The 25,143-nt window shown below is 39.0% G+C and overlaps 1 protein-coding gene across 1 annotated transcript; it reads right to left on the bottom strand.

Moving 5' to 3' along the window:
• Window positions 1-543: 543 nt before the first annotated feature.
• Window positions 544-25,060, bottom strand: hmgxb4a (HMG box domain containing 4a). The gene is made up of 13 exons (XM_038268219.1): window positions 24,954-25,060; window positions 24,404-24,492; window positions 23,894-24,024; window positions 23,735-23,810; window positions 21,829-22,425; window positions 21,530-21,733; window positions 9,745-9,920; window positions 9,563-9,647; window positions 9,416-9,480; window positions 9,018-9,114; window positions 4,786-4,949; window positions 4,583-4,705; window positions 544-1,185 (listed from the first exon to the last, which is right to left on the bottom strand). The coding sequence occupies exons 2-13, from the start codon at window positions 24,423-24,425 to the stop codon at window positions 1,141-1,143; spliced, it is 1,785 nt and encodes a 594-aa protein (XP_038124147.1). The 5' UTR covers window positions 24,426-24,492; window positions 24,954-25,060; the 3' UTR covers window positions 544-1,140.
• Between the last annotated feature and the right edge of the window lie 83 nt (window positions 25,061-25,143).

Raw genomic sequence — 25,143 nt, 5'->3', positions numbered from 1 at the left:
AGTTTACCCTCCCCCACCAGCTTTCTGTCGCGCTTACTAGTCAGTTGCACCCATTGGTAAGAGCGTTGGCCAATAAAAACAGAAATGGTTCGATAAACAACGGGTTGTTCTCATCAACAATCTTCTGATGTCTCATTCATCGGGGCCAGACTAAATTACACATTTAATCTCACATTTAGTCTGGTTTATCAGGCTACATCTCTCCTGGACTAATATAAAAAATCCCAAAGCTGTTACTAAGTGATTCAAAGATATTTTTTTTTCCACATGAAAGTCAAAGTCCAAGAGTCTGGAGGAAGACTAGGGGAACAGAAGCAATGCAGTTATTCTTTATATAAGAAAAAACATTTAAGAATAAAGTCTGGGATTTAAATTTGCTGTAGGCCATAATCATCTTAATTTACTTAAATTAACACATAATAAACATCCCATTTAAATATAATAAACATAATAAATGTATTCCATTCACTTTCTGAGCAAATCATTAAAATTAAATAACCTTTATGTTTTGGATATGTCAATAACTGGAAACTGCAACAACTGTCTTTGCAAACAGTTTAATGTTGCCTTCTTGATCAGTTTTTAACTGAAATTCCTTGAAGCGTTCTTCATTTCCATGAGTTTACACCAACAGTTGGGTTTTGTCCAACATTTCCTAAAAGTCTAAACACATTAAAAATGTAAAACGCTGCACACACTTTAAAAGGAAAGCCGTATAAAACAAGTACTTTAAACATGGTAAATAATTACATGAGAAATATTTCCTGGATTGACAAGCGCATGATACAACTGTTTAAATTTTCACACGTTTAAGTAAAAAAAACCTAATTAAGACAACAAACATACAATTCAAGTTGCTCGTTGTTTGTAAACAAAGCACATTCCAGCATTCAACCACTCACCAAACAGACAGCTGTACAGCAACATGTACAATAAAATGACTTATTTTAAAAATGGGAACTACAAAAATGGGAGACATTATTTAAAAAATACACTTTAAAAACATGTTGAAACTAGAAAACGTTGAGATCTTCAAATGACAAGCAGAGGCTCTAGTTCGGCTACAAGGATCCACCCAGGATCGGACCCTTCCTGTCAGTTCTGCTGCTTATGAAGCCTCAGTTCCCCATTTCAGGATCCTCATAGTCCGGGCATGATGTAGGCGATGTTGTCCAACGTGTTTGACTGACAAAAAAAAAAAAAAAGATATAAATAAACACTTTAAAGGAAACAGCAAGTGTAGAGAATGCAATGCTTTTAAATTGGGTGCATTTAGCAACTATTTATCCTACCAGACCTTTCTAACATTATAATAACAAACATCTCTGCTTTATTGGAATTCTATGTTTAAAGTAGATCAGAAATGTCCAGAAGAAGTAAAATGAATTAATTTTAAACATTTTTGGCTAATAGAAGATTGAATAATGTGGTAAACTGAGCCACATTTAATCTAGAATTCTTAAATAAAACTTACAACTAGTAACCTTAAAAAATACTCTTACTTTTAAATAAAGTTACCCTTTGTCTGATTTAAGTTCACCTGTGGAGGAACCATAAATCTGCCAAAACATGTCCTATAAAGCCTCTTTCCCATTGAAATTAGAGGGTTAACATGTGTTTTTCAAACATGGGTCGACTTGCTAACAATCGACATTTGGCTCCCTTCCCATTAGCAAAAAAAAATTCTGGGTCGGACTCCCTGCTGCCAAGCTGTTTGGTGTCTGTCCCCCCACGGCTGCGTGTCTGGTGACACCTTCACGCCACGTTATTGTTGATGATGTCATCAGTGCAACAGAAATCAGAAAAGTAAACAATGGAGAATATATGTAAGGAGCCCATGGTGTATTTAGTGTGCTTTACCGTTTCATTCGGTTGTTCCTCAGAATCTCTTTTAGCATTGCTGCTCCGTGTTTATTGAATGTAAGCAAAGCTGGTTTGGCTTGTTAGAGACTCAATGTTTTTGCCGTTCATACTTGGTAACCCAAGTCTGATGCTCCCACTGTATGTCGATCGGAGCAGTTGTTTGAAACGGGTCAATATGGGACAGTGAGCCATTCCCAATGCCATAAAAGCTGATTGCGCCTGGGTTTTAACTGGTTTTTCGGGCAGTTGGAAAGGGGTATTAGACTGACCAGCCAACGAATGAAGCCTCAGTCAAAATGCTTTGTGTCTCCAGAGGAGCTGCAGAGTTTCACAGCTCAGGCGTGAAATTCTGTCGACAGTAAGACTCAGTTGTTTTGGCAGCTTCTGTAAATGTGCCGCAGCACAGCTGTGTCTACACTGCAAAAAATATAAATCTCAATAAGTTATTTTTTCTTAAAATAAGTGTGTTTTTTCTTGATTTGAGGAGGTAAGTAAGACACTTTGCCAATGGAACAAGACAATTTCCTTTTAAAATAAGAAAAAACTATTTTATCGTCTTATTTCAAGTAAATATTATCTAACTATCTTATTTTAAGAGTGAAAATACTCATTCCATTGGCAAATCATCTTATTTACCTGCTCAAATTAAGGCTAAATATACTTAATTTAAGCCATTTTTTACTTATTTCTGGATTGTTTTTGCAGTGTACAATGTATCTGGTCTCCATCTCTTTGTGGATGACTGAATGTACTGTACAAGAAATACAAGAAATTGTGTTCTGGTAAAAAGAGACAAAAAATAAATGTATATGTCTACCGACAACAACCTGTGAGTGGAAAACCAAAACATCCTCACAGGAAAACATGGCGGTGGCGCCATCCAGAGGTGGATAATCCAGGCCCAGAAGGTAAAAACCCTGCCTTGTTTTCCTTCCTCCTGTTCTCTTAAGCAGGTCATTAGTCTCCATTGTTGAGCCAGAAATGCAAATGACTGGAACTGATCCCTGTACAAGCCGTTTACTTTCTGGAGCTGGATAATCCACCTCTGACACCTTAACCCTCTCCAGGTAGATGTTGCAGATTTACAACAGCTAAATGCCACTTAGCTAATTAATCCACATCCATATTGTAAGAGCTTTTGTTACTCGGAAGTACAACAGAAGGACTTAGTTGTGCATTTGCAACAAACAGTTTCTCTCCAGCTCACCAGATAGCACTGCTGAATCACTTTCAATATGGCTGAGTCCTTGGTGTCACTGAAACAGATTTTCTAAGCACCAATTTCATGTAAGCATCACTACCAATTTCTGTTATTTTGAAATCAATACTACATAAGATGAATCATGAATGTGTATAGATATGACACATGCCAATTAGTAGATTTGATCTCCTCTGGGTTTTTCACCAGAGGCATCTCGAGTTCAATGTTGTGGATTTGCAACGTGTGCCCAAACAGGTACCAATGGATGCTACATGCTTTATCTACTAGTTTGCCTTTATTTTGAGCAACAGTTTAACAGAAACGGCCTTCTCAAGAGGTTTTGAGATGTCGGTGGAGAAAAAGTTTGAGAAAAAGTTGTCTCTAGTTTTGTGATAGAATTTTATTTTTTTAGAATTTTGCTTTGTTGATTTTTTGTTTGTGACATTCAAATGAAGTCAAAATTCATATCAGATTCAGTCTTCAGTGTTAATTTACCACTCGGGGCCACAGTTGCAAATCTGCAACATCCCAGAATTCATTGCATGTGAAACTCTCTCTCTCAAAAAAAAAGTCTGAAATGAATATTACTACCCCATATGATCATTTTCTCCAAATATTAGATTTTTCCTGCAACTACAACTTAATTTGAGCCTGAGAGGGTTAACTTGTTAAGGTTGCTACTATTGGGTTTTATCTTTAACGTGATTAGACCGGAAAAAAGGTCGGGAGAGAGAGTGAAAACACGGGGTTCTCACCAGCATATTTAAGCGTAGCGGGCTGCTACACAGAAATTCAGGCCCCTACGCTCAGATTTTTCCTTACTACATTCAAAAACTGCTTATAAAATGTCCTGATGAGAATCCTGAGGATGCTGCAGTTGTCTCTCCAGGTTGGGACTTCGACCTACGAATGCTGTTTGAGAGACAGGTATGCAATACGCGTTTCACCCCAACAAACAGATCAGAATGAACTGATGGAAAGATGGATGGAGCTAAATACAGAGCAATCATGAAAGTGAGAGGCTAAAAAAACACTTGAGTCTAAGGCAAACTTTCACCTTCCATTTGGACAAAAATCTAAATATACAGTTAAAGAAACAACTCTAATATTACTCAAATCATATTAATGCATTAGATTGCCCATGTCAAAGTCCAGATGGAAATTTGTAAAAGTGTGAACATACTCAGACATCCGTTTAGAGAAGTTCTCCATCTAATCCTACAGTTTGTTATTTTGTTAAGAACAAGAAGTAAAACTTAAACCTTTGCACAAAGCTGGTGAAGGAATCCTGAGTAAAAATAGCAGCAAAGGTGGGTCTTTAAAACGCCGACAGAAAGAATGGTAGGGACTTTTATTGATGAAGAATTTTATCATGATTTATCGCATAAAATTTACAAAATAATTTGGTAAAAAGTTGAGGGAAAATTGATTGTGACATTTTCAAACCACTGCAATTCTTTTCAGTTAGCAGGAACCTCGACCTTATCAAGTAGAAAAGATAGAGAACTTATATATTACCAAGACATTTCGAGGACATCCGTTTAACTGCGGTATCTGAGCTGTGAGGCACGTCAACGGGCCGAGGGCACACAGGATGGAGTCCAGGAGAACTGACAAACTGCCAGACACTGCCACCATCCCCTAAATCATCAACAGGTACATATTGTAATGCATACTAAGTTGTTTTTATTAATTTGGCTAACAGTGGTGCAGAAGCTCACCTCTGTTTCCTGTAGCCGATGGCCAATCAGAGACAGGGACTCTCCTAACAGCTGCAGATGAGCTGCTGCGTCGATGGGGTCAACATCTGGCACCCGAGCCGGGGACAGAGACATGGCGCCAGGAGTTCTGGTTGGAGACACCAGCCCTGCTGCTGTTCCTGCAACTGATGGGAAAAGACACGGTTCAGACTGACTCCCAATAAATCCAACAATGACAAGATCATTTCCTTGTTACTTCTTGTGCTAGAAGAAAACATAGAATAAATGAGGCGCACAACATCAAATATGTTCTTTAAAACAGCCAAAAAGGCAGTAAAGAAAGAAAAGGTATGTTTATAGATATTTTACGTCTGGCATTGAGGAGAGGCGGATCTTCTTGACTCAGAAATTAAGATTTAAAAAGTGTTCATTGTTATAAAGGAGTAGGAAGATTTTTTTTTTCTTAATTTTCTATAGATGAAATGTGAGAAATAAGTGATGGTACCGTACAGATAATGGTGGCTAATCGTTACAAGAATAAAGTGGAGATCTGTATTTATTAGAGACTGACATTTTTTTGGGAATCCCACGGGTCACGGCATTCCCGTGGAATTCCCGTGGGATGGGAGTTAGTATTAGCAATGATCACGTGATTGGGACAGTACAGGATTAAAGGAATAGTACACCCAAAACATGATTAGCCTTCATTTTCTACTCACCCCCATGCTGAACAACACTCTGGAGTACTTTTTTGATATCTCAAATGCATCTGGAGATCTGGGAGGCTTCTTGCTGTCTGCTGACATTCAAATAATGGAGGTCTATGGTGCCCGAGACAGAAAGGTCCATAAAAGTCCACAAAAAACGTGTCAATATTCCTCCATACTGCTCGTCCAATGTATTCCAAGTTTCCTGAGTGGGTAGCATCCAGAATTTACTCGAAACGAAGTCATTTAGAATGTTTTTAGAGCATAAACAGTAGTGTATAGGATTTCCTGAAAGCGCGCACATGCGCGATCCCGATGCTACGGAAGCCGGCAGACCAAACCAGCGCATTCAGCTCGGCAAAGAACTCCTGCTCTTCCTCAACACTGAAGTCCTCAGACGTTTTTCTTTCGTTGTTTCTTTCTTTGCACAGGTAAACGGCACATTTCTTCTTCTACGCTTGCATTATTGGAAGAGCAGACGCTGAATGCGCACTTTCATCTGGTTTGGTCTGCCGGCTTCCGAAGCATCGTGATCGTGCATGTGCGCGCTTTCAGGAAATCCTATACACTACTGTTTATGCTCTAAAAACCTTCTAAATGACTTTGTTTCGAGTAAATTCTGGATGCTACCCACTCAGGACACTTGGAATACATTGGACGAGCAGTATGGAGGAATATTGACACGTTTTTTGTGGACTTTTATGGACCTTTCTGTCTCGGGCACCATAGACCTCCATTATTTGAATGTCAGCAGACAGCAAGAAGCCTCCCAGATCTCCAGATGCATTTGAGATATCAAAAAAGTACTCCAGGGTGTTGTTCAGCATGGGGGTGAGTAGAAAATGAAGGCTAATCATGTTTTGGGTGTACTATTCCTTTAAACATTAACGGGAGCAGACGGGAGCGGGAGCAAACCAATAGTAACTCAAAAAAACTAGGATCGATGCCAAAAAATAAAATAAAATAGAAAGAAAAAAAATCCAGTACTGGTGCCGCCATTTTTTTGTTTTTTTCCTTGAAGCCTACACTATAATGCAAGGCTGAGTTTTTCACCCGCGCTCAAAAACAACAATGGAGGGACCAACAGTTACTACAGTTAGAAACGGGAACTTAACTGACCCTTAATAGAAATTCAGATTCAATGTTTTGGCAAAAATCTTATTGAAGACAACAGGAATGGGAGTGGTGCAGGAGTGGGAGTCATTCTGAATGAGAGCAGGATGGGAGTAATTTCACCAGGAGTGGGACGGGACAGGATTTAGATTTCTACTCTGGCCCGGGATCGGGATGGGACACAATTTTTTTCTGACGGGACAGGAGTGAAAATCCACTCCCGTGTCAGTCTCTAGTATGTATGTAATTTTGTATGTATATATATTTATATGTACATAATTTTAATGTTTTATTCTATTTTATGAACCTCTGTAGTCCAGCAAACACTTATTCTATATCTTAAATCAGTTTTGAGGAGTTCTAGCTGTTTTTATTTCTTTTTATATTTGTATTTTTCATTGTAGCATGCTTACTGTTGTTTTTTTTTTTAGGTAGACAATTTCAAGATCTGTCCAGGGACAACAGATGAAAAATAGCCTTTTGGCTAATTCTGGTGCATTTGCAGGAATGCTTTTTAATGTACACTGTCCCTGTCAAATAAATAAATAAATTAAATTAAATCGCTCCCTTCCTCCGATGCAGTCTCTATCCATCCTTCATACAAGCTACAAAGTAAAATTTGCGGCTGTGATATTTAAAGCTTGTTAATGTAGATGCAAAACACACTGAGGCACGGTGCTAAATCCAATCAGCAAAGGTTTCACTGACTGATAAAAAAAGAGGTTGTTACACACCACAGTCTGTGACCACCTTTAATATACATTAAATTATATTTTTCCTTTTATGAAAATCTTATTGTTTGCAGACAAGCAGCCGAAGAGTAGATTTGCAACCTCTGCGCTGTTTCACTCCAGTTGCAATGAAAGCCACCAGTGGCTGTTTTTTTATTTTTTTATTTAAGCCCTTAAAGGATTTTTACACAGTAGGTTGAAATATATATATATTTTTGTTTCGTTGTTTAATTCTACTTTAAACTATAAGTTAATTCACTAAAGACATGGTTGACATCCATAATTTAAACAGGTAGACAAACAAAGATTACTTTTCCACTTATTTTTGTTCTAAGAGTGAAGTTTATGCGGTTTACATTTTAAAACCTTTTCCTGAGATCCCACAATATTTCTTTCCTGAGAACTGAAAATTAACATTTTTCTTTTAAACCTGACCACAACTTCTTCGTATAACCTGATCACTTTTCGTGAGACCTCACACCTTTTTTCTCAGACTTTGTTTCCTGAGACTTGACAAGTCCCTCCATGACCTAACAACTTTTTTTGAGACCTGAACACTTTCTTGAGACCTGACGTTTTTTTTTCCAAGATGTGAAGATGTCCTAAAACCAGGGTTCCTACAGCATAAGGCAAGTTAAATTTAAGACTTTAAGACTTTTTAATGCCACTTGAAATAAAAATTTAAGACCAAAGTTACAAGAAACACAAGAAAAACCTGCTTGCGACAACTAAACCCAAAGGTTTATTTTAACATAAACCATTGGACTAATGTTTCAAAATTTGAAAAGCTTCCCATACAGGAAGAAAGCTAAAAACACACAAATGACAGATATATTTTAACAGTTATTTAACTAAATTCACAAACTTTGTTTTAGCAGGGAACAAAACAAATCAGTTTTAAAGCCACAACATAACCAGTGCTAAGTCTTTTTTGCAGCCATTTTTCTTTGTATCGTTTTCTTAGTTTGTTTGATTTGGTGATAAGTGGAGGCGTTGCAGAGACAAGGGTGGAACTAAACTGAAAAATACTGAATGTTTCTCAGGAACTTGATTTTGACGCTTTGTGTTTCGTGCTTCGCATGTGCGACTCCACTGCCTTAATTCCCATCGTTCCGAGCTTGAATCGCTTCTTGCACAAAATCCACTGTGCCTCATGTATGTTCCCTGGTTTTAGCCATGGAGAAAACTAAACTCTTTGCTGGAGCCAAATTTCATTACATTTACACTTGCTCATGTTTTCCAGACAAAAAGTAAATGGTGCATCTCCCAAATGTCCCGGCCGCAACAACGTTTTATTGGTTCCGCTATCGGGACGGAACCAATAATGGCGAGTCATTATTAAAAAAAATAAATAAATAAAAAATTGTCAATTTTAACGTTTTATTTAGATTACAAAAATAAATCGTAATAAAAATAATCCTATTTATGATTTTTTTTTTAAATTAAGACATACGAAAGACTGATTTAAGACATTTTAATACCAATTAGGGCCTTAGCTTTATTTTGAAGAATTCAATGCCTTTTAAGACTTTTTAAGGACCCGCGGGAACCCTGTAAAACGTACACGGTACAGGTTATAGTCCAGTTGTATTTTGACACTTTTCAAGAGTACATGCTGTATCCAGAGAGCGAAAATAGAGTTAAAGGATCCCTACAGCAGAAATACTTTGTATTATTCCCATAAAGAAAACCTCCCACATACCTTTAGTTTTGCCATCAGTCGAGGACTTTTGCTTCACAGTAGTGGCCTCAGCTTTGTTCTGTTTGTGCTGCAGATACTGGGCCTTCTGCCTCCAAACCTGAAAGGAAGGCAAAGCTGTTTAACAGTTGCTAACTTAGCAAGCGTCAGACTCCCTACATTCATGTGCTGAATCATGTTAAATATTTTCCATATTACAAGTTTTTAATCCTTAGTCAATTTAAGCATAAACACCAAGGTTCCAAATTTCTTGATTTTATTTTTAGCGGGAAGACTTGGAACCAGCATCAAAGATAAATACAGGGATAAGGAATGAGGAATGTAAATATAAATATCTTTCCTTTTTCCAATAACAGAAAAAAATACTTTCATTAATCACACTGAAACACATGAAAACTTACTAGTTTATCTTTCTCAGGCATCGATTTCCACACCTCTGCCAGCCTCTTGCTTAGCTCCCCAAAATCTGCACATCACACACAGGAAGCATTGTTATAAGAGCTTTGAGATAAATCTAAAGGAACAGACTGCAAGAAGACTTTACTCACCTAAACCAGGCTGCTCTGCATTTATGTTGACCCGGTACTCTTTACAAAACACCTGGTATGCTGTCGTTGTCGTCTTCTTCTTGGTCTAAATCCGTAAAAACGACAATGGAACTCAATAATACCCACAGAGCTTTGCAATGATTTTCAGTTCGGAAAAAAAAAAAAACTTGAAAAATGTTAACCTTTTCTTTATCTTTGTCGTGCTTTTCTCTGTCTTTATCCTCTTTCTTCTTCTTCTTCTCTGTTGTCCCGTCATGGCCTTGGTGGTGAGGAGTGACTGGTTTGTTCATGGCATACATAGGACCAACAGCACTATGGCTGACAGTAGGATGAGAGTGGCTGTGGCTTTTTGAAGATTCTGTGGAAAATGACACAAGGATGATGATATTATGGGCTATAAAAAGTTTGTATTTCTCTCTTTGTCACCCTTTAAGTATAACCGCTCATCATGTATTTTTACAGTAAACGGTAACCAGGACAGTGACAGTCGAAAAAGAAACGTTCAGGTCTGCTGCACTCATTTACATTTTAACCAAGCAGATCTGGATGCACACTTATTGACATTTAAATCTAAAAATTCATGCAAAGCAGTGCAGAGATAACCCAGAAGAAGTTTCAGTGTAATAAGCTTCTGCATGCTCATCATTCTATTCCTACCTTTCAGTATCAGATCATGTAAATGTTTAACTATAGTGTTGTCAGGAGTGGTGAACATTAAGTTAGAACTCAGGGTAATGATAGCAGTTGTTATGAAAGTAAAGCATTGGAAACAACAGAAATTCATGACAATGGTGGACCTGATAACTGAGAGCGGATGCTGAGGTTCACGGTACCAAGAGGTAAACTTTCAGCCAAATCAGTCAGTACAGACCTCATTATCTGGCCTCCAGATTAAAGAAATGTATGCAATTGTATCTACGGTCAATCTGCTTCCAATCCATACATGCCCAGGTGGAAAGCAAGCAGTGCTGTAAATCAGGCCTCTACTGCAGTCTAAAGGAGTGGAGGTGCATTCTCTGTAGTGACAAATTGTGCCTCTCTATTTCAAAATCTGATGGAGCAGTCTGGGTTTGGTGGTTGTCAGTAGGGGTGTAAATCACATCCATCATGGCGATTCGATTCAGTATCGATTTCCTGACCCAACGATTCGATTATTTTCAATACTCAAGAATACACCACGATACGATTCGATTAATTGGTTCCTTTTTTTTTTTTTTTACCTTACATGCTAGACAATGTTTCAAATTTGAAATCAATCAATGAAAGCTCTAATATCGTTATGCATTTTTTTGAGAAACTACAGAAAATAACAGAAGTAGAAAAGTTTTACTCCACCTATTCCTGTTAAAACCTCATTCACTGAAAAATAATAATGCCCCTGCGTTATAGATTCTGAAAGGCCTTGCATCAAAAAATACTGCACAAAATCAGTGCAATGATTGCAATGCAATACCTCGGCTCCAGACGTCCCCGCCCCCTCCACAGACGCTCCGCTGCTCCTCTCCCAAATTGTAGCTGACTGCAGACAGACGGCTTGTTTTGTTTTTATGACCGAAATTGCAGAAAACAACTCGTGAAGTTTGACCCGTTAGAAGAGCGAGGTGCGCGAGAACGATGGGACCCTTTTTCCACCTGGATCTCCGCTCTTTTTGGCCCACATGTCCCCACTTCCTGACCGCCTCGGCCGTATCGAGACCCATAGCGTGTAGCACAGACCATGCTTCCATATTGAACATAAATAAAAAATGTCTGTGTCAAGCTGTGACACACTGCTGCAGGAGTATGTGTATGTGTGTGTGTGTGTGTGTGTGTGTGTGTGTGTGTGTGTGGGGGGGGGGGGGTTATGTTGTTGGTCGTTATTTTGTACAATTTTGTGCTTCCAAGGTTGTGGAATTAATTTGGTGGACTGTTCCTCTTCTGACATGACTGTGCACCAGTGCACAAAGAAAGACCCATAAAGAAATGGATGAGAGAGTTTGGACAACTTGCACAACTTGACAGCATGAATAACACCAGGCTCACATCTACTACTTCTACTAAATACATAGACAAAAAGCAACATAACTGAAAATGTCATTGAGTCAAATATTAACACAGTGAGGAAAATAAATATTAGAACACGGTGCAATTTTTCAAGTTCTTCCACTTAAAATCATGGAGGGGTTTGACATTTTTATCTTGGATGCATTTACACTATGAGATAAATAATCCAATAAAAAAAAATCTGGAAATCACAATGTATGCATTTTTTTTTTTTTTTTTTTGAACTTTATTTTTTTTAATTTTTAATAACACATGAACACAGTTACAATCTTTTGTCTCCACCGACCTAAGCCACTATATTACACGAGACATCGAAAGGTGAGTCAGTGGGTGTTCTAACACATGTAATAATGCATACATGACAACAGATTGAAATCAACAGGCAGATAACAGTAAAATAAAATAAAATGGTACACAGCACTTGAATGAATCCCCTCCTGAGACAAGACAATCCACACATTCATAGTATTTTCCATCGACCAAAGATATACGCTAATGCAAAAGGGCTATCCTGTAGCTGTGTCACTGAGTTAGTAACGGTATGACAGAGCTCCATCTTGTATTGAAAACTGTTTTTTGAAACCTTAGGGAATATGTTATTCCTTCCATCATGTAAATGTCCCAAACTTTTTGTATCCATATGTTATATGTAGGAGGCTCTGGCTTCAGCCATCTGACAGTTATGCATTTCAATGCTGCTGTAAGCAAGATTCTTAACAGGTATCTATCCCCCTTCCTGTCTATTCCATCGGGTATTTCTCCCAGAATTGCCACCAAGGGAGTTTTTGGGACATTTCTCCTGAAAATTACTTTAAGTGCTTCAAAGATGTCCTCCCAAAATACACTTAGTTTAGGGCAGGACCAAAAGATGTGCGTATGATTTGCAATCTGTGTCCCGCAGTTTCTCCAACATGAACTTGGTTGAGTTGGGTCCATTTTACTGGTTATTGTTGGCGTTCTGAAAAATCGGACTATTACTTTCCATTTGAATTCTCTCCACGTGTTAGAATTTGTTGTTAATTGTGCGTCGGTACACATTTCTTCCCATGTGTCCTCTGTTATTGACTCCTGCAGTTCAGTTTCCCATTTAAGCTTTATGTTTGTGGAATCATGCCCGTTCATAGACAGAAACAGGTTATATATTTTACTAATTACATTGTTATTACCTTTTCCCCTTTGTATGTCCATTAGGAAATTTTCTATGGGTGCAGATTCACGGAGTTTAGTCCAATTATTGTGTGTTGTTACAAAGGTTCTAAGTTGTAGGTATCTATAGAAGTCTGTCTTAGGGAGACCAAATTCACTTTTCATCTGCTCGAAGGTTTTGAAGTTTCCCTCTTTAATTAATTGATGGATATGAGATAGTCCATAATTAGACCAGTTTTTGAACCCGGAATCTAAATTGTTTGGTGTAAATGTCTTTATAAATCCTATATTTGATAAAAGTGAAATCTGCTTTGATAACTTAAAAGCCGATTGTATTGATTTCCAGACTTTAAGGGTATTTTTTGTCCAGGTTGTCATTTCCTTTGCAGGGGTATCTAAGAAAGGTAATGTTTGCAGTGGTACTGAGCATCTGCTTTCCTCTATTTCCAACCAGCGAGTATCTGCACTATTCTGTAGCCATGCTAGTAGGGGTTTAAGTTGTGCAGCCCAGTAGTAATATTTTAAGTTTGGGAGTTTAAAGCCTCCCTTGGATTTAGGTAACTGTAGAGTTTTCAGTCTGATTCTAGGACGCTTTTTTTGCCAAATGAATCCAGTTATCATTTTATCTATTGTGTCAAAGGTAGATTTGGGAATTTCCACAGGTAGCATCTGGAATAAATAGAGTAGTCTTGGTAACACATTCATGCGGATACTTTCAACACGTCCTATCAGAGAGATGGGGAGGGTATCCCAACGCTCCAGGTCATTTTTAATGATTCGTAGAAGTTTATTATAGTTTGTCTCATAGAGGTCACATAGAGACGGAGGTATTTGAATACCCAGATATTTGATACCGTTCTTGGGCCATTTGAATCCACTCTGTACTTTTATGAGGTCTGAAATTGTGCTATTTACATCCATAGCTTCCGTTTTTTCTATGTTGATTTTATAACCTGAATAGAATCCATATTGAGAGATGAGCTCTTTTAGGTGGGGGATTGTTGATTTAGGTTCTGTCAAGTACAACAATACATCATCAGCATATAATGAAATTTTGTGTACGTCTTTATTGATTTCTATCCCTTTAATATTAGGATCCTCTCTAATGAGTTGAGCTATTGGTTCAATACTAATGGCAAACAGGAGGGGTGAGAGTGGGCATCCCTGTCTGCACCCCCGTTCTAATGAGAATCTAGTAGACCTATAGCCGTTAACTTTAACTGCTGCCTGTGGAGAGGAGTAGAGTGTTTTCACCCAATCAACAAAATATGGACCAAATCCAAAGCGTTTAAGGGTATGAATTAAATATTTCCAGGAGACTCTATCAAACGCCTTTTGGGCATCTAAAGAGATGATTGCTGATTCAATCTTTCTCTCTCTTTGAACGCTTGTTAGGTTTAGTAAGCGTCTTAGATTATCACCATAGTACCTACCAACAATAAATCCTGTCTGATCGGGGTGTATGATTTGGGTGATAAATTTGTTAAGTCGTCTTGCTAGGATTGCTGTAAGTATGCGTGAGTCTGTATTCAATAGTGATATGGGTCTATAAGACTGGCAATCTGTAGGATCCTTGCCCTCTTTGTGGATTACTACTATTGTGGCTTCTGTCCAGGATGGTGCCATAGTTTTGGATTTTAACGCATGATGATATGCTTTTAATAGCAAGGGGGCCAGAAGATCTACAAAAGTTTTATAGAAGTCGTTGGTAAATCCATCTGGGCCTGGACTTTTGTTGTTCTTGAGTGATTTGATTATCTGCTTAATCTCCCATTCCTCAATTGGTTGATCTAATTCCAGCGCCATCTCATCCGTTAATTGGTTCAATTTTATGTTATTTAAATATTCTGTAAGCTCTTGGTCATTATTACAGGTATCAGTATTTGTATATAGTAATTTATAAAATTTTGCAAAGGCCTCAGCTATTTTGTTAGGACTTGTCTCAACAGTCTCTTGGGATTTTATTTTATGAACCATATTGGAGGATTGTTGTTTCCTCAATCTAAATGCTAATAACCTACTGGCTTTCTGACCGTGTTCATAATATTTTTGATTAGTAAACCTCAAGTTACCTTCTACTTTATCTAACAATAGACTGTTTAGTTGTCTGCGGGTTGGATTTAATTCCTTCAGGATTTTACCTGAAGCGTATCTCTTATGTTTAAACTCCAAATCTTTGATTCTATCCTCCAAATCTTTTTGTTTAGCCTCCTTTTGTTTTTTCCTTGCAGATGTGAAGGAAATTATGCGGCCTCGAAGGAATGCTTTGGCACAGTCCCATAATATCAGAGGTGTTGTTTCTGTAGATGTATTAGTTTCTAGGTACATCTTGAGCTCCGCTGTAATGAATGTGATGAATACGTTGTCATTGAGTAGGGACGTGTTAAGTCTCCATTGTTTAGATGTTAACCTATGTCCTATATCCCATTTTAATAAGACAGGTGCATGGTCAGAAATAGTAATAGGTAATATTTCAATATCCACTATTCTATGCAGTTCTGACTTTGGGGTAAAAAAATAGTCGATCCTAGAGTAGGATGCATGACTACTTGAGTAGAAAGTAAAGTCTTTAATTCTGGGAAACCTGCTCCTCCATACATCTACAATACCTGTCTCTATGATCTGATATTTGAGCATCCTACTCATTCTAGAGAGTGGAGTTCTTGGTGTGGGTGATCTGTCCAATATTTGTGACAAAATACAATTGAAGTCCCCACCCATCAACAACAGCCCAGTGCTGTGCTGTAATATTACCTTAAACAGTGACTTTATGAAATCTGGTGATGTATGCATTTTTTAATCATTTATTTTCATTTTACTGCAGCAATAAATATTTGAACAACTGGCCCTCAAAGACCTGTTAGTCCGCCTCTAAAATGTCCACCTCCACTCCACTTATTTCTAAATTAGATGCACCTGTTTGAGGTCGTTAACTGCATAGAGACACCTGTCCATCCAATACAATCACTGAGACTCCCAACTACTAAAATTGCCAAGACCTAATAGCTGACCAAAGACACTAGATACAAAAATGTAGACTGATACAAGGCTGGGAGGGGCAGTTGCCAAGTAGCTTGGTGAAAAAAGAAAAACTGTCTGAGCGATTATTAGAAAATGTAAGAAGCTAAACATGACTGTCAATCTCCCTCAGGCTGGGGCTCCATGCAAGATCTCAGCTCTTGTAGTCTCAATGATCCTCCTGTTTCCAGAGTTATGCAGCCTCCATTGTGAAGCATGGGGTTGGTAGCATCATGCTTTCAGGGTGTGTTTTTTTTGCACATGGGACAGGGCGACTGCACTGTATTAAGTAGAGGACGACCTGGGCCATGTATTGAGAGATTTTGGGAAACAACCTCCTTCCCTCAGAGGAATAAAGATGAATCGAGGCTGGGTCTTCCAACATGACAATGACCTGAAGCACACAGCTAGCATAACCAAGGAGTGGATCTGATAGAAGCATATCAAGGTTCTGTCGTGGCTTAGCCAGTTTCCAGACCTAAACCCAATACAGAATCTTTGAAGGGAGCTCAAACTCCGTGTTTCTCAGCGACAGACCAGAAACCTGACTGAATAAGAGAAGATCTGTGCGGAGGAGTGGGCCAAAATCCCTCCTGCAGTGTGTGCAAACCTTTTGAAAAACTACAACAACCTCTGCAAACAAAGGTTACCTACCAAATATTAACTTTCATTTGCAAGGTGTTCAAATACTTATTTGTAGCAGTAACATGCAATAAATTATTTTAAAAGATCATACATTGAGATTCTTGTATTATTTTATTTGATTATGTCTCTCACATTGGACATGCACCCAAGATGAAAATGTCAGAACCTTCCATGCTGTGTAAGTGGGAGAACCTGCAAACTTGCAGGGTGTTCAAATATATATTTTCCTCACTATGCTAATACTGCTGCATTGCTAATTCAACAGGTGAACTAATGCAGCCTATTAGATCACAGGTAACTTAGTTATAGGGCCCTGGGTGTTAGTACCGTATTTTCACGACCATAAGGCGCACCGGACTAAAAGGCGCACTCTCAGTTATGTGTGCCATTTCTGTATTTAACACACACATAAGGCGCACCGGACTATAGGGCGCGTTTTTTATATACAGGTGCATGTCCTCTACTACCTTTAAATACCTCTACTGCGTATTTAAAAATACAGCGGGGGCAAAACTGAGTATGACTGTGCTTTATTCATGTATTTATTACAAAGTATTAATCAAACCTGGCAGCTGGCCGTGAGACAGACACATCGCAGATGACACAGCGCTGTGATCACTCCTAAATTAACTTAAAATCCTGAAACCTGCCGACAGAATATGTTCGCTTTTATTACCAGTATCCTGGTGCCTGCAGCTAAAATTATTTAGATGAAAAACACCTGCCAGCAGCCGCGTGAACGAAAGGATTTCTACTGTCGGTGTACCGCTGGTATGTGGGGGTCTGAGCGCCTCCGACAGAAATAGATAATCTGGATGAACTGACTGCAATTATTAAGTTTTCAGGTGGACTTTCTCACTTAAAAACATATTAAAACTACTTTATTCCCACTGATTACAGCAAATATAGCTGCAAGATTTAGATTATTTAGATGAAAAAACACCTGCCAGCCACCGCGCTGAAGAGGAGGAGACGCGCCCACAGGCTGCTGTTGAATTAAGTTTTCAGGTAGAAAAATAGAGCGGGAGCGAAACTGAGTATGATTGTGCTTTATTCATGTATTTATTACAAAGTATTAATCAAACCCCTCAAAGTCATCATCCTCTGTTATCCTCAGCATTCCTCTGAATTAAACAGCTGCGCTAAATCAGACATGCCAGTTTCCCCTTCTGCGCTGTCAGTCACTTTCCGTGCAGCGCAGCTCCTCAGAAATAATGCCGGCTTTTGCAAAAGCTTGAACAACAGAGCCAGCAGACACAGTCCATCTACAATCCATGCGCAAACGGTGGCGTAACTTGCACGGCGCTGCCTTCCATTTATCATGAAACTGTGGTCTCAGTCTGTCATCCATCGCTCCCACGCCGCTCGCAGCCTTACTGTGAACGGCCGCTCCACACCGATGTCAAGCGGTTGAAGTTCCTTTGTCAGACCCCCGAGATAACGGCGAGCACAGCGTTCATTTGATTAATCTTTTTTTCACATCGGCTGTGAGATGGGCACGCAGCGATGGTGATGCGTGGAAAAAAGCACCTGGTCTCCTCACATACACCTGCCTTTCATCATCTCCTTATTCATCCAGCCTTTTTCATTTGCGTTAATATCATGTCATCAGAGCGCTGTGTCTGTCTCCCAGCCAGCTCCCAGATCAGCTTCTCTGATTGGTTGATGCGGCGCGTCCAGCAGCAAAACTTCAATTTTTCCATCTGAGCAGCAGCAGCGCGTTGGCGGTGCGTCAGATGCTTAAACGCTCCCAACGTGCTGCACCAAAACGTGCTGCAGGACCTTTTGCTGCACCTATATGCGCGTCAACCATTGACTTTGCATGTAAACTCGCTGCTTCTGCTGCACCTGCTGGGTCCAGTTCACACTGATGTCGAGCGGTTGAACAGCGAGCACAGCGTTAATTTGTTTCCCCATGTTTTTCACATCAGCTGTGAGATGGGCACGCATGGAGTTACATATTAACAGCGATGGTGAGGGGTGGAAAAAAAACACCTGGTCTCCTTACATTCAGCCACTCTTTCATCATCTCCTCAATGAGGTGGTCTCAAAAGTCGCAGTTACAACACACATAGGGCGCACCGCACCATAGGGCGCACCGCACCATAGGGCGCACCGCACATTTTGAGGAAAAAAAAAGACGTTTAAGTGCGCCTTATAGTCGTGAAAATACGGTAATGATGTGCAAGTCTGTTAATCCCTAATAATACCAGCCTGTTGCATGTCAGAACTAATGTTTTCCCCAAGTAAATGATCTAATAAGGACAGTTCCTTTGTCTCGATATACAGTTATCTTCTTCATTATGTACATAACATAGATTTGAGAATGAAATGGAGGCACGGACAGAGTGGATCATTCTTAAAAGCGAGATTTCTGTGCTTGTATCTGGGAAACTGTAATATTTCGACAAGGCTGCAGCCATGGATGTCTCCTCATTAACATATGATGTAATGATGTGGCAGACTGGACATGTATACAGTGCTTCTTTAACTGTGAATCGTGGCCCCTTCACAAGATGGGAGCCTGGTTGGTAAGCTCTGCTTCTGTAACTCTAAGCAACCTCTGATCTGAGTAGATTTCAGTTTATGTCAAAATCTGTTGTCATGTCTCATGGTTATTTAATATATATACATTATGAAGTGTTATTTAAAGATATCTTCTCGGGAAAAGAACCAGAGACAGAGCTTCAAGGAGTAAACACAGCTTTCCATAACAAACTAATCCTGATCAATGAGGATATTTGCTTGATATATACTAATTCTTTGTCTTGGTTTTACCTTTAGTGTAAATATAATAAATATTTACATTTATAATATAAATATAATAAGTAAAATATGGTAATATACTGCAGTATTACTCCTCTGAGGGCTGCAACTCAGGAGCCCTCTGACTGAAACATTCAGTTTCCTGTTTTATTTATATTTAACATGATTCACGGTGTATAATCTAATGTGGGCAACAATGGAAACTTAGAAACATTCCTACCATTCAGGTCTTAAAACTCCAATCCAATTTGTTTGTGTGCCGTGATGGTTCCCATTACTTTTTTTATTTGATGCCTATATCTAACTTCAGTGTGAACGGTTTGCAGCTCTAAATCGATTATATCTGTATCGTTGCAGGCAGCACAACAGTAAGCACAGAGAAATAGGTTTAATGGTTCAAGTCCACAACAGAAGCCGTTTATTGCGTCAGCAAGTGATGTGTGGAAGATCTGACCGTTTATGGAGATCCGACTGCCGTTTCAACACAACTAACTATTTTGATCCAGTGACACAGTTAAAAATGACTCTGGCTATAACATGCCTGAAATGGCAGGGATTTTGGGTATGCTCTGGGTAGAGCATATTGGCAGAAAAAAAAAGATTGTTATCTTAATGCAAAATGCTCTAAGTGGGTTGCTCTGTCAGCTAAAGGCATGTTTTAGAATCTCTATACTCCAGTTAACGATTAATCGATTATTAAATTAGTTTATGATTATTTCAATAATTGATTAATCATGATTAAACTATGTCCTACATGCAAACGGTTCCTATGAGCCTTTCAATTATGGCTGAATTAAGTTTTATCTGTTTGTTAACGATAGGGGTGTAAATAATAATCGTTTTGTATCGATGCATCGATCCAAAAGCCGACGATCCGATGCATCGACACGTCCGCAAGATAATCGATTAATGTTTTTTTTTTGCTCCGGTCTATTATTATCCATTTGCTCCTGGGCGTAATTCTCCCTCCCGTGCTGCGGTGCCGCTAAACCTATTTTGCCCTCCTACCGCGCTTCCTGGTTATACTCTTACAGCAGTTTGTTGCAGCAAGCTTCACACAGACATTTTTAAATTATGCTCAGTATTGAAGCATGGTCTGAGCTACACGCTGTGGGTCTAGATACGGCCGAGGCGATGAGGAAGTAGGGGCGAGTTTAGTCCGACGACGGAGGGAAAAAAGAGCGGAGATTCAGCTGGAAAAAGGCTCCCAGCGTTCTCGCGCACCTCGCTCTTCTAGCGGGTCAAACTTCACGAGTTGTTTTCCGCAATTTCGGTCATAAAAACAAAACAAGCCGCCCTCCTGTCTGGTGCACTGTTTGCGGTCAGCTACAATCTGGGAGAGGAGCAGCGGAGCGTCTCTCAAGGGGGCGGTGACGCAACACTCTGGAGCCTTCTTCTTTTTTTTAATGGCGGTTGGCAAACAACTTATAGGTGCATTATCGCCACCTTCCAGAATGGAGTATGGACCAGACAAACTATTATATTCTCCCTAAAATCCTCGTTCTTCTTAGAAAATTAAAAATACTACCAAAAACTACATCCCCAGATGACCTTTGAAACAATTCCCTTATATCTAGTTTATTTTTATTCCTGTCTAACTCTCTACGCAACATCTCTCTTTCCTGAATATATTTATTACATTCTAAAAAAATATGTTGGACAGTTTCTCTGGAGCCGAGGTATTGCATTGAACTCATTATACTGATATTGTGCAGTATTTTTGCAGTATTTTTTGATGCAACTTTTCTACTTCTGTTATTTGCTGTTGTTTCTAAAGAAAATGCATAATGATATTACAGCTTTCATTGATTTATTTCAAACTTGAAACTTTGTTTAGCCTGTAAGGTGTAAAAAAAAAAAATAATAAATAATAATAAAAAAAAAAATTAACCGATTAATCGAATCGAATCGAATCGTGGTGTATTCTTAAGTATCGAAAATAATCGAATCGTTGGGTCAGGAAATCGATACTGAATCGAATCGCCATGATGGATGTGATTTACACCCCTAGTTAACGAGCTCTAATGTCTCTGTCTCTTCACTGTTCAATGCTATCCCAGCTCCTGTCTGTTTCCCAACCGCTCCAGCTTCCTGCTGAATGGAAAGTGGCCTCAAAGTCATATCTAATCTGCCTCGGCCACTGGTTCTGGAATCATATTCCAATAAATAAAATACGAGTTGGATAAGGGAGGGCCACCAGCGGGCTGCCGTAGAGACATCCACCACCGGGTTTTGGCTGTTTTCCGGGGGGAAACCCTTCATCAATCATCTGCTATACTACTTAAACCTAAACACGCAAACTTGGGCTCAATACGGAACAAAGTTTTTTTTTACCTTTAGTGAACTCACCTCCTAAACTTTTGCTGTGTTTCTTGTCCTTGCTGCTCTTTTCCTTGTCTCTGTCCTTCTCTTTGTCTTTTTTCTTCTTGCTTTTTTTGCTCTTCTTTTTCTTTTTCGACAGGTGTGTGTATGAATCGTCTATTATCAGTTCCCCGGCCTCCAGTTCTCCTCCGGATGAAGAACTGTCATCTCCCATACCGACTCCATAGTGACCTGCACAGCAAAGAAATTAGCATTCAAAGGAAAATCAGAGCATAAAAATAGAAATCATTTAGAGTTCATCTTGAAACATTTGGTTTACTTTTTACCTTCTACCTCCACCTCCTTCCCCACTACAGGCAGCGGGTCTCTGCTCGGAGGCGGCTTCTTCTTGGGCGACTTTGATGGCTGCATCCTCTCTCTGTCTTTCTCTTTCTTCACACTAACTTTGGACGAGTGTGGCGTTATGGGGAAGCTCTCTGGCTCCTCTTTCTCTGGCGACATAATAAGCTTCATTTTAAGCCCGTCGGCCTCTCTTAAGGTCAGGGGCTCCTCTTTGGGAGCGCCACCGTGAAAAAGAGACGATTTAGAGGAAGAGGAGGAAGAGTGCTTCTTAAACGATGACGAAGATGACAAAGAGACGGGACGAGAGTGTGATAAAGAGTGACTTCCTTTGCTTCCACTTCCACCGCCGCTGCTCTCCCGTTTGCGATCCTTGGAGGAATGCGAGGAGAAAGTTGGATAGGAGGGCTTCTTGTGTAAGTGGGGGCTGGGGTCGGAGCCGGTGGCCATGGGAGAAGTGATGGCCTGCAGAAGGCCCATTGCCGTGTCTGCCGGGTGCGACGAAGAGGGTGAAGAAAGAGGCGGAGAGCGTTCCACAGACTTATGCTTTTTCTTATGAGGAGGTGGGCCTAAACCATCATGATCTGACAAAGAGGGAAGAAATATATTGAGAGGATTGCACACTGCACAGAAAATGTTATTTCAACTCAAGTTCATTTGTTAAGCCCTTTAAAAAAAAACACAGCTGCCACAAAGTGCCGTACATATTGGGTGAAATTAAAATTGTATAAAAACAACACAGAACAGATTTTTTTCCCTCTCATTGTGCAATCACAAATTAAACTACTGGGTAGCCTGTGTAATTTTTTACTTAGTTATAAGGTCAGTACATTTCTGCAGACAAGTGCAATCATCCAAGTGAACTACTGTGAAGTCTGTTTAAGTTTAAATTATTTATATGGTCAGGACATTTCTGCACAGCAAGTGCAAAAACCCAATTTAAGACTTTGTAGTCCTCCCTTAGCTCTCTACTGTGCATATATTTTTATATCTAAAGGAAACATATTCCAGGACATTACAACTTTTTTATTTAATGCTTTTTTGTATTATATAAACTCTTTTTATATTGTCTGTCATATTTTTAACTTTAATCTTTGTACTCTATATAAGCTACTGGAACCAGAATTTCCCTAAAGGAGTAATCCCAAGGGATAAATAAAGTTAAGTCAAAGTCTAGAACAAGTTTAAAGGAATAAAACAATATAATAAAATAAATGAATTAAAACAAATAAAACAGGGATCCTGCATGTTGTAGGGACACATTCAGGAAAGTGTCCCTACAACATGCTACTGCCACAGCCATGATATCCTCAGCGTAAAGGATCTAGGATATACATTCACACTTCTTTGGTATTCATAGCCATACATTTTAAAAGCTTGCAAGATTTTTCTAATTTTACAAATTAGGCACTCTTCCCTGAATTAGGGATGGGAAAGATTGTTTAGGAGCATTGGAAGAAAAAGAGGATTGGAATTAAAAGAGGAGCCCTGATGGAGGCTTTCAACAACCCAAAACATTTTAGATAGTAATGATCACATTTTGGAATGGGCAAGAGAAAGTCAGTATCTAAATTTTGTCAAACTTTTTGGTAAATGACATTAAGAGGGATGCAAAAAGATGCTTTCTACAATGTTTGACAGAGTTTAGACTATTTCAGAGGCAAAATGGAGGAGAAAAAAAGTAAAATCTAAACTCCTAATGTGCAAATCTGGTAGAAAGATAAAAATCTGCAACATAATGGATCATTTTCCTTCCACTTTACAAAATGCATGTCCTTCCACTTTACAAAATGCATGTCTTTGTTTTGGTCAAAAAAATTTAAATACCTTGAGTTTTTAGTTGTGACCTGGTGTATATATGTGTAATAAAACCTTTGCAGGCATAACTCTCACCCCGGTAATAGTGATCATCGCTATGTTTCTTCTTCTTCTTGTGCAAGTCCCCTCCCAGCATGAAAAGCTCAGAATCCTTATTTGAACAGAGACAATACATGTTATACCCATGTAACACAGGCCATAAAACAAACAAGAGTATAAAGACAAAACACTAACCTTTGGACGTTTCTTAGATGACTTCCGAACCTCTGCAGCAATCTCTTCTTCCTCTCGTAACAGATCCTTGTAGGACCTCCTCTTCTCCCTCTGACTACGACCAGCGACGAGGCCTCCATCTGCCCCCATCTCTAAAATAGGTCACTCAAAGTGTGATTCATCTGTCTTAAAAGTAATAGCCTACATTTGATTTCCCACAGCTGAATACCTCATCTCTATGACATGATGCTTAATTTTCATGAAACTGTTTATTCAAAAATGTTTTCTGACAGATCTCTAATATTCTCATAATCAGCTGTTTGTATATTGAGATTAAAATATAAAACATGTTAGTGAATTTAATTTAATCTGAATTACTTTTTAGATTCTTTTATAAATAAACAAAACAAAGAATACAATTATGTGATAGTAGATGTTGGTATATTAATATAGAAAGATTAAACAAATTACATACATCCACAAGGAGTAATTAAATACAATAGTGGGTGAACTAGAGAAAGCCTTCCTTACCCTTTAACTCCTCATATGCCATGCCTTTTTCTTAGTGAACTCCTTTTTGTGTTTTGGTATATGAAAAGTCCTAAAATTACAGCAACAACCTGTCAAGCAAACACAAAAACAGGAAACTATAGAGTAAAACTTTCCTTCATTGTCTCCAAACAGGTCAGAAGGTTCAAGATGCAGACTCAAAGGGAGACTAAATATATTAGAGTTGGAAAGATAAAAGATAATAAAAGTCTGTCATTTTCAAACTAGCTAAACTAATTCCCGCCTCCTTTCATATACATACACAAACACACCCCCTTCCATTTCACTGTCACACTCAAACTCCAGGCTCTTTTGGACTTCCGCCCCTTAGCGGGGGATTTACAGTTACAGACCGGCGAAGGCGTCTCAGGAAACACCGAGGCTTTGCCTCTAAGCTAGGCCGAGCGAGTGTCCCAAACAACGCGACGGACATGCATTTGCCTTTCATAATGTTAAAATCTAATGCTTAGTAACATATTTATATAACGAGCATTTTAATGTGAGAAAATTGCATTTATTAAGATGTAGGTACCTCAATGGAGATCTCCAATTTACGCGGGTCCGTTCGCCATCTTTATTATCGGCAGACAACAATCCGCCTTTCATGAGAGGCGTGGCTTTGGTGACGCAGCCAATCAGCGACGGAGAAATTTTGTACCTATTAAATATACATTCGCTTATGTAGTGTTATAAAAATGAGCCATTGCAAGGGTTTAATTAAT

The sequence above is a fragment of the Cyprinodon tularosa genome, unplaced genomic scaffold (assembly GCF_016077235.1).
Source record: "Cyprinodon tularosa strain WSP-4 unplaced genomic scaffold, ASM1607723v1 ctg699, whole genome shotgun sequence".
In the NCBI taxonomy this organism is placed as follows: Eukaryota; Metazoa; Chordata; class Actinopteri; order Cyprinodontiformes; family Cyprinodontidae; genus Cyprinodon; species Cyprinodon tularosa.
The sequence above is the reverse complement of the archived record's forward strand: the minus strand, read 5'-3'. Positions and strand labels throughout refer to the sequence as shown.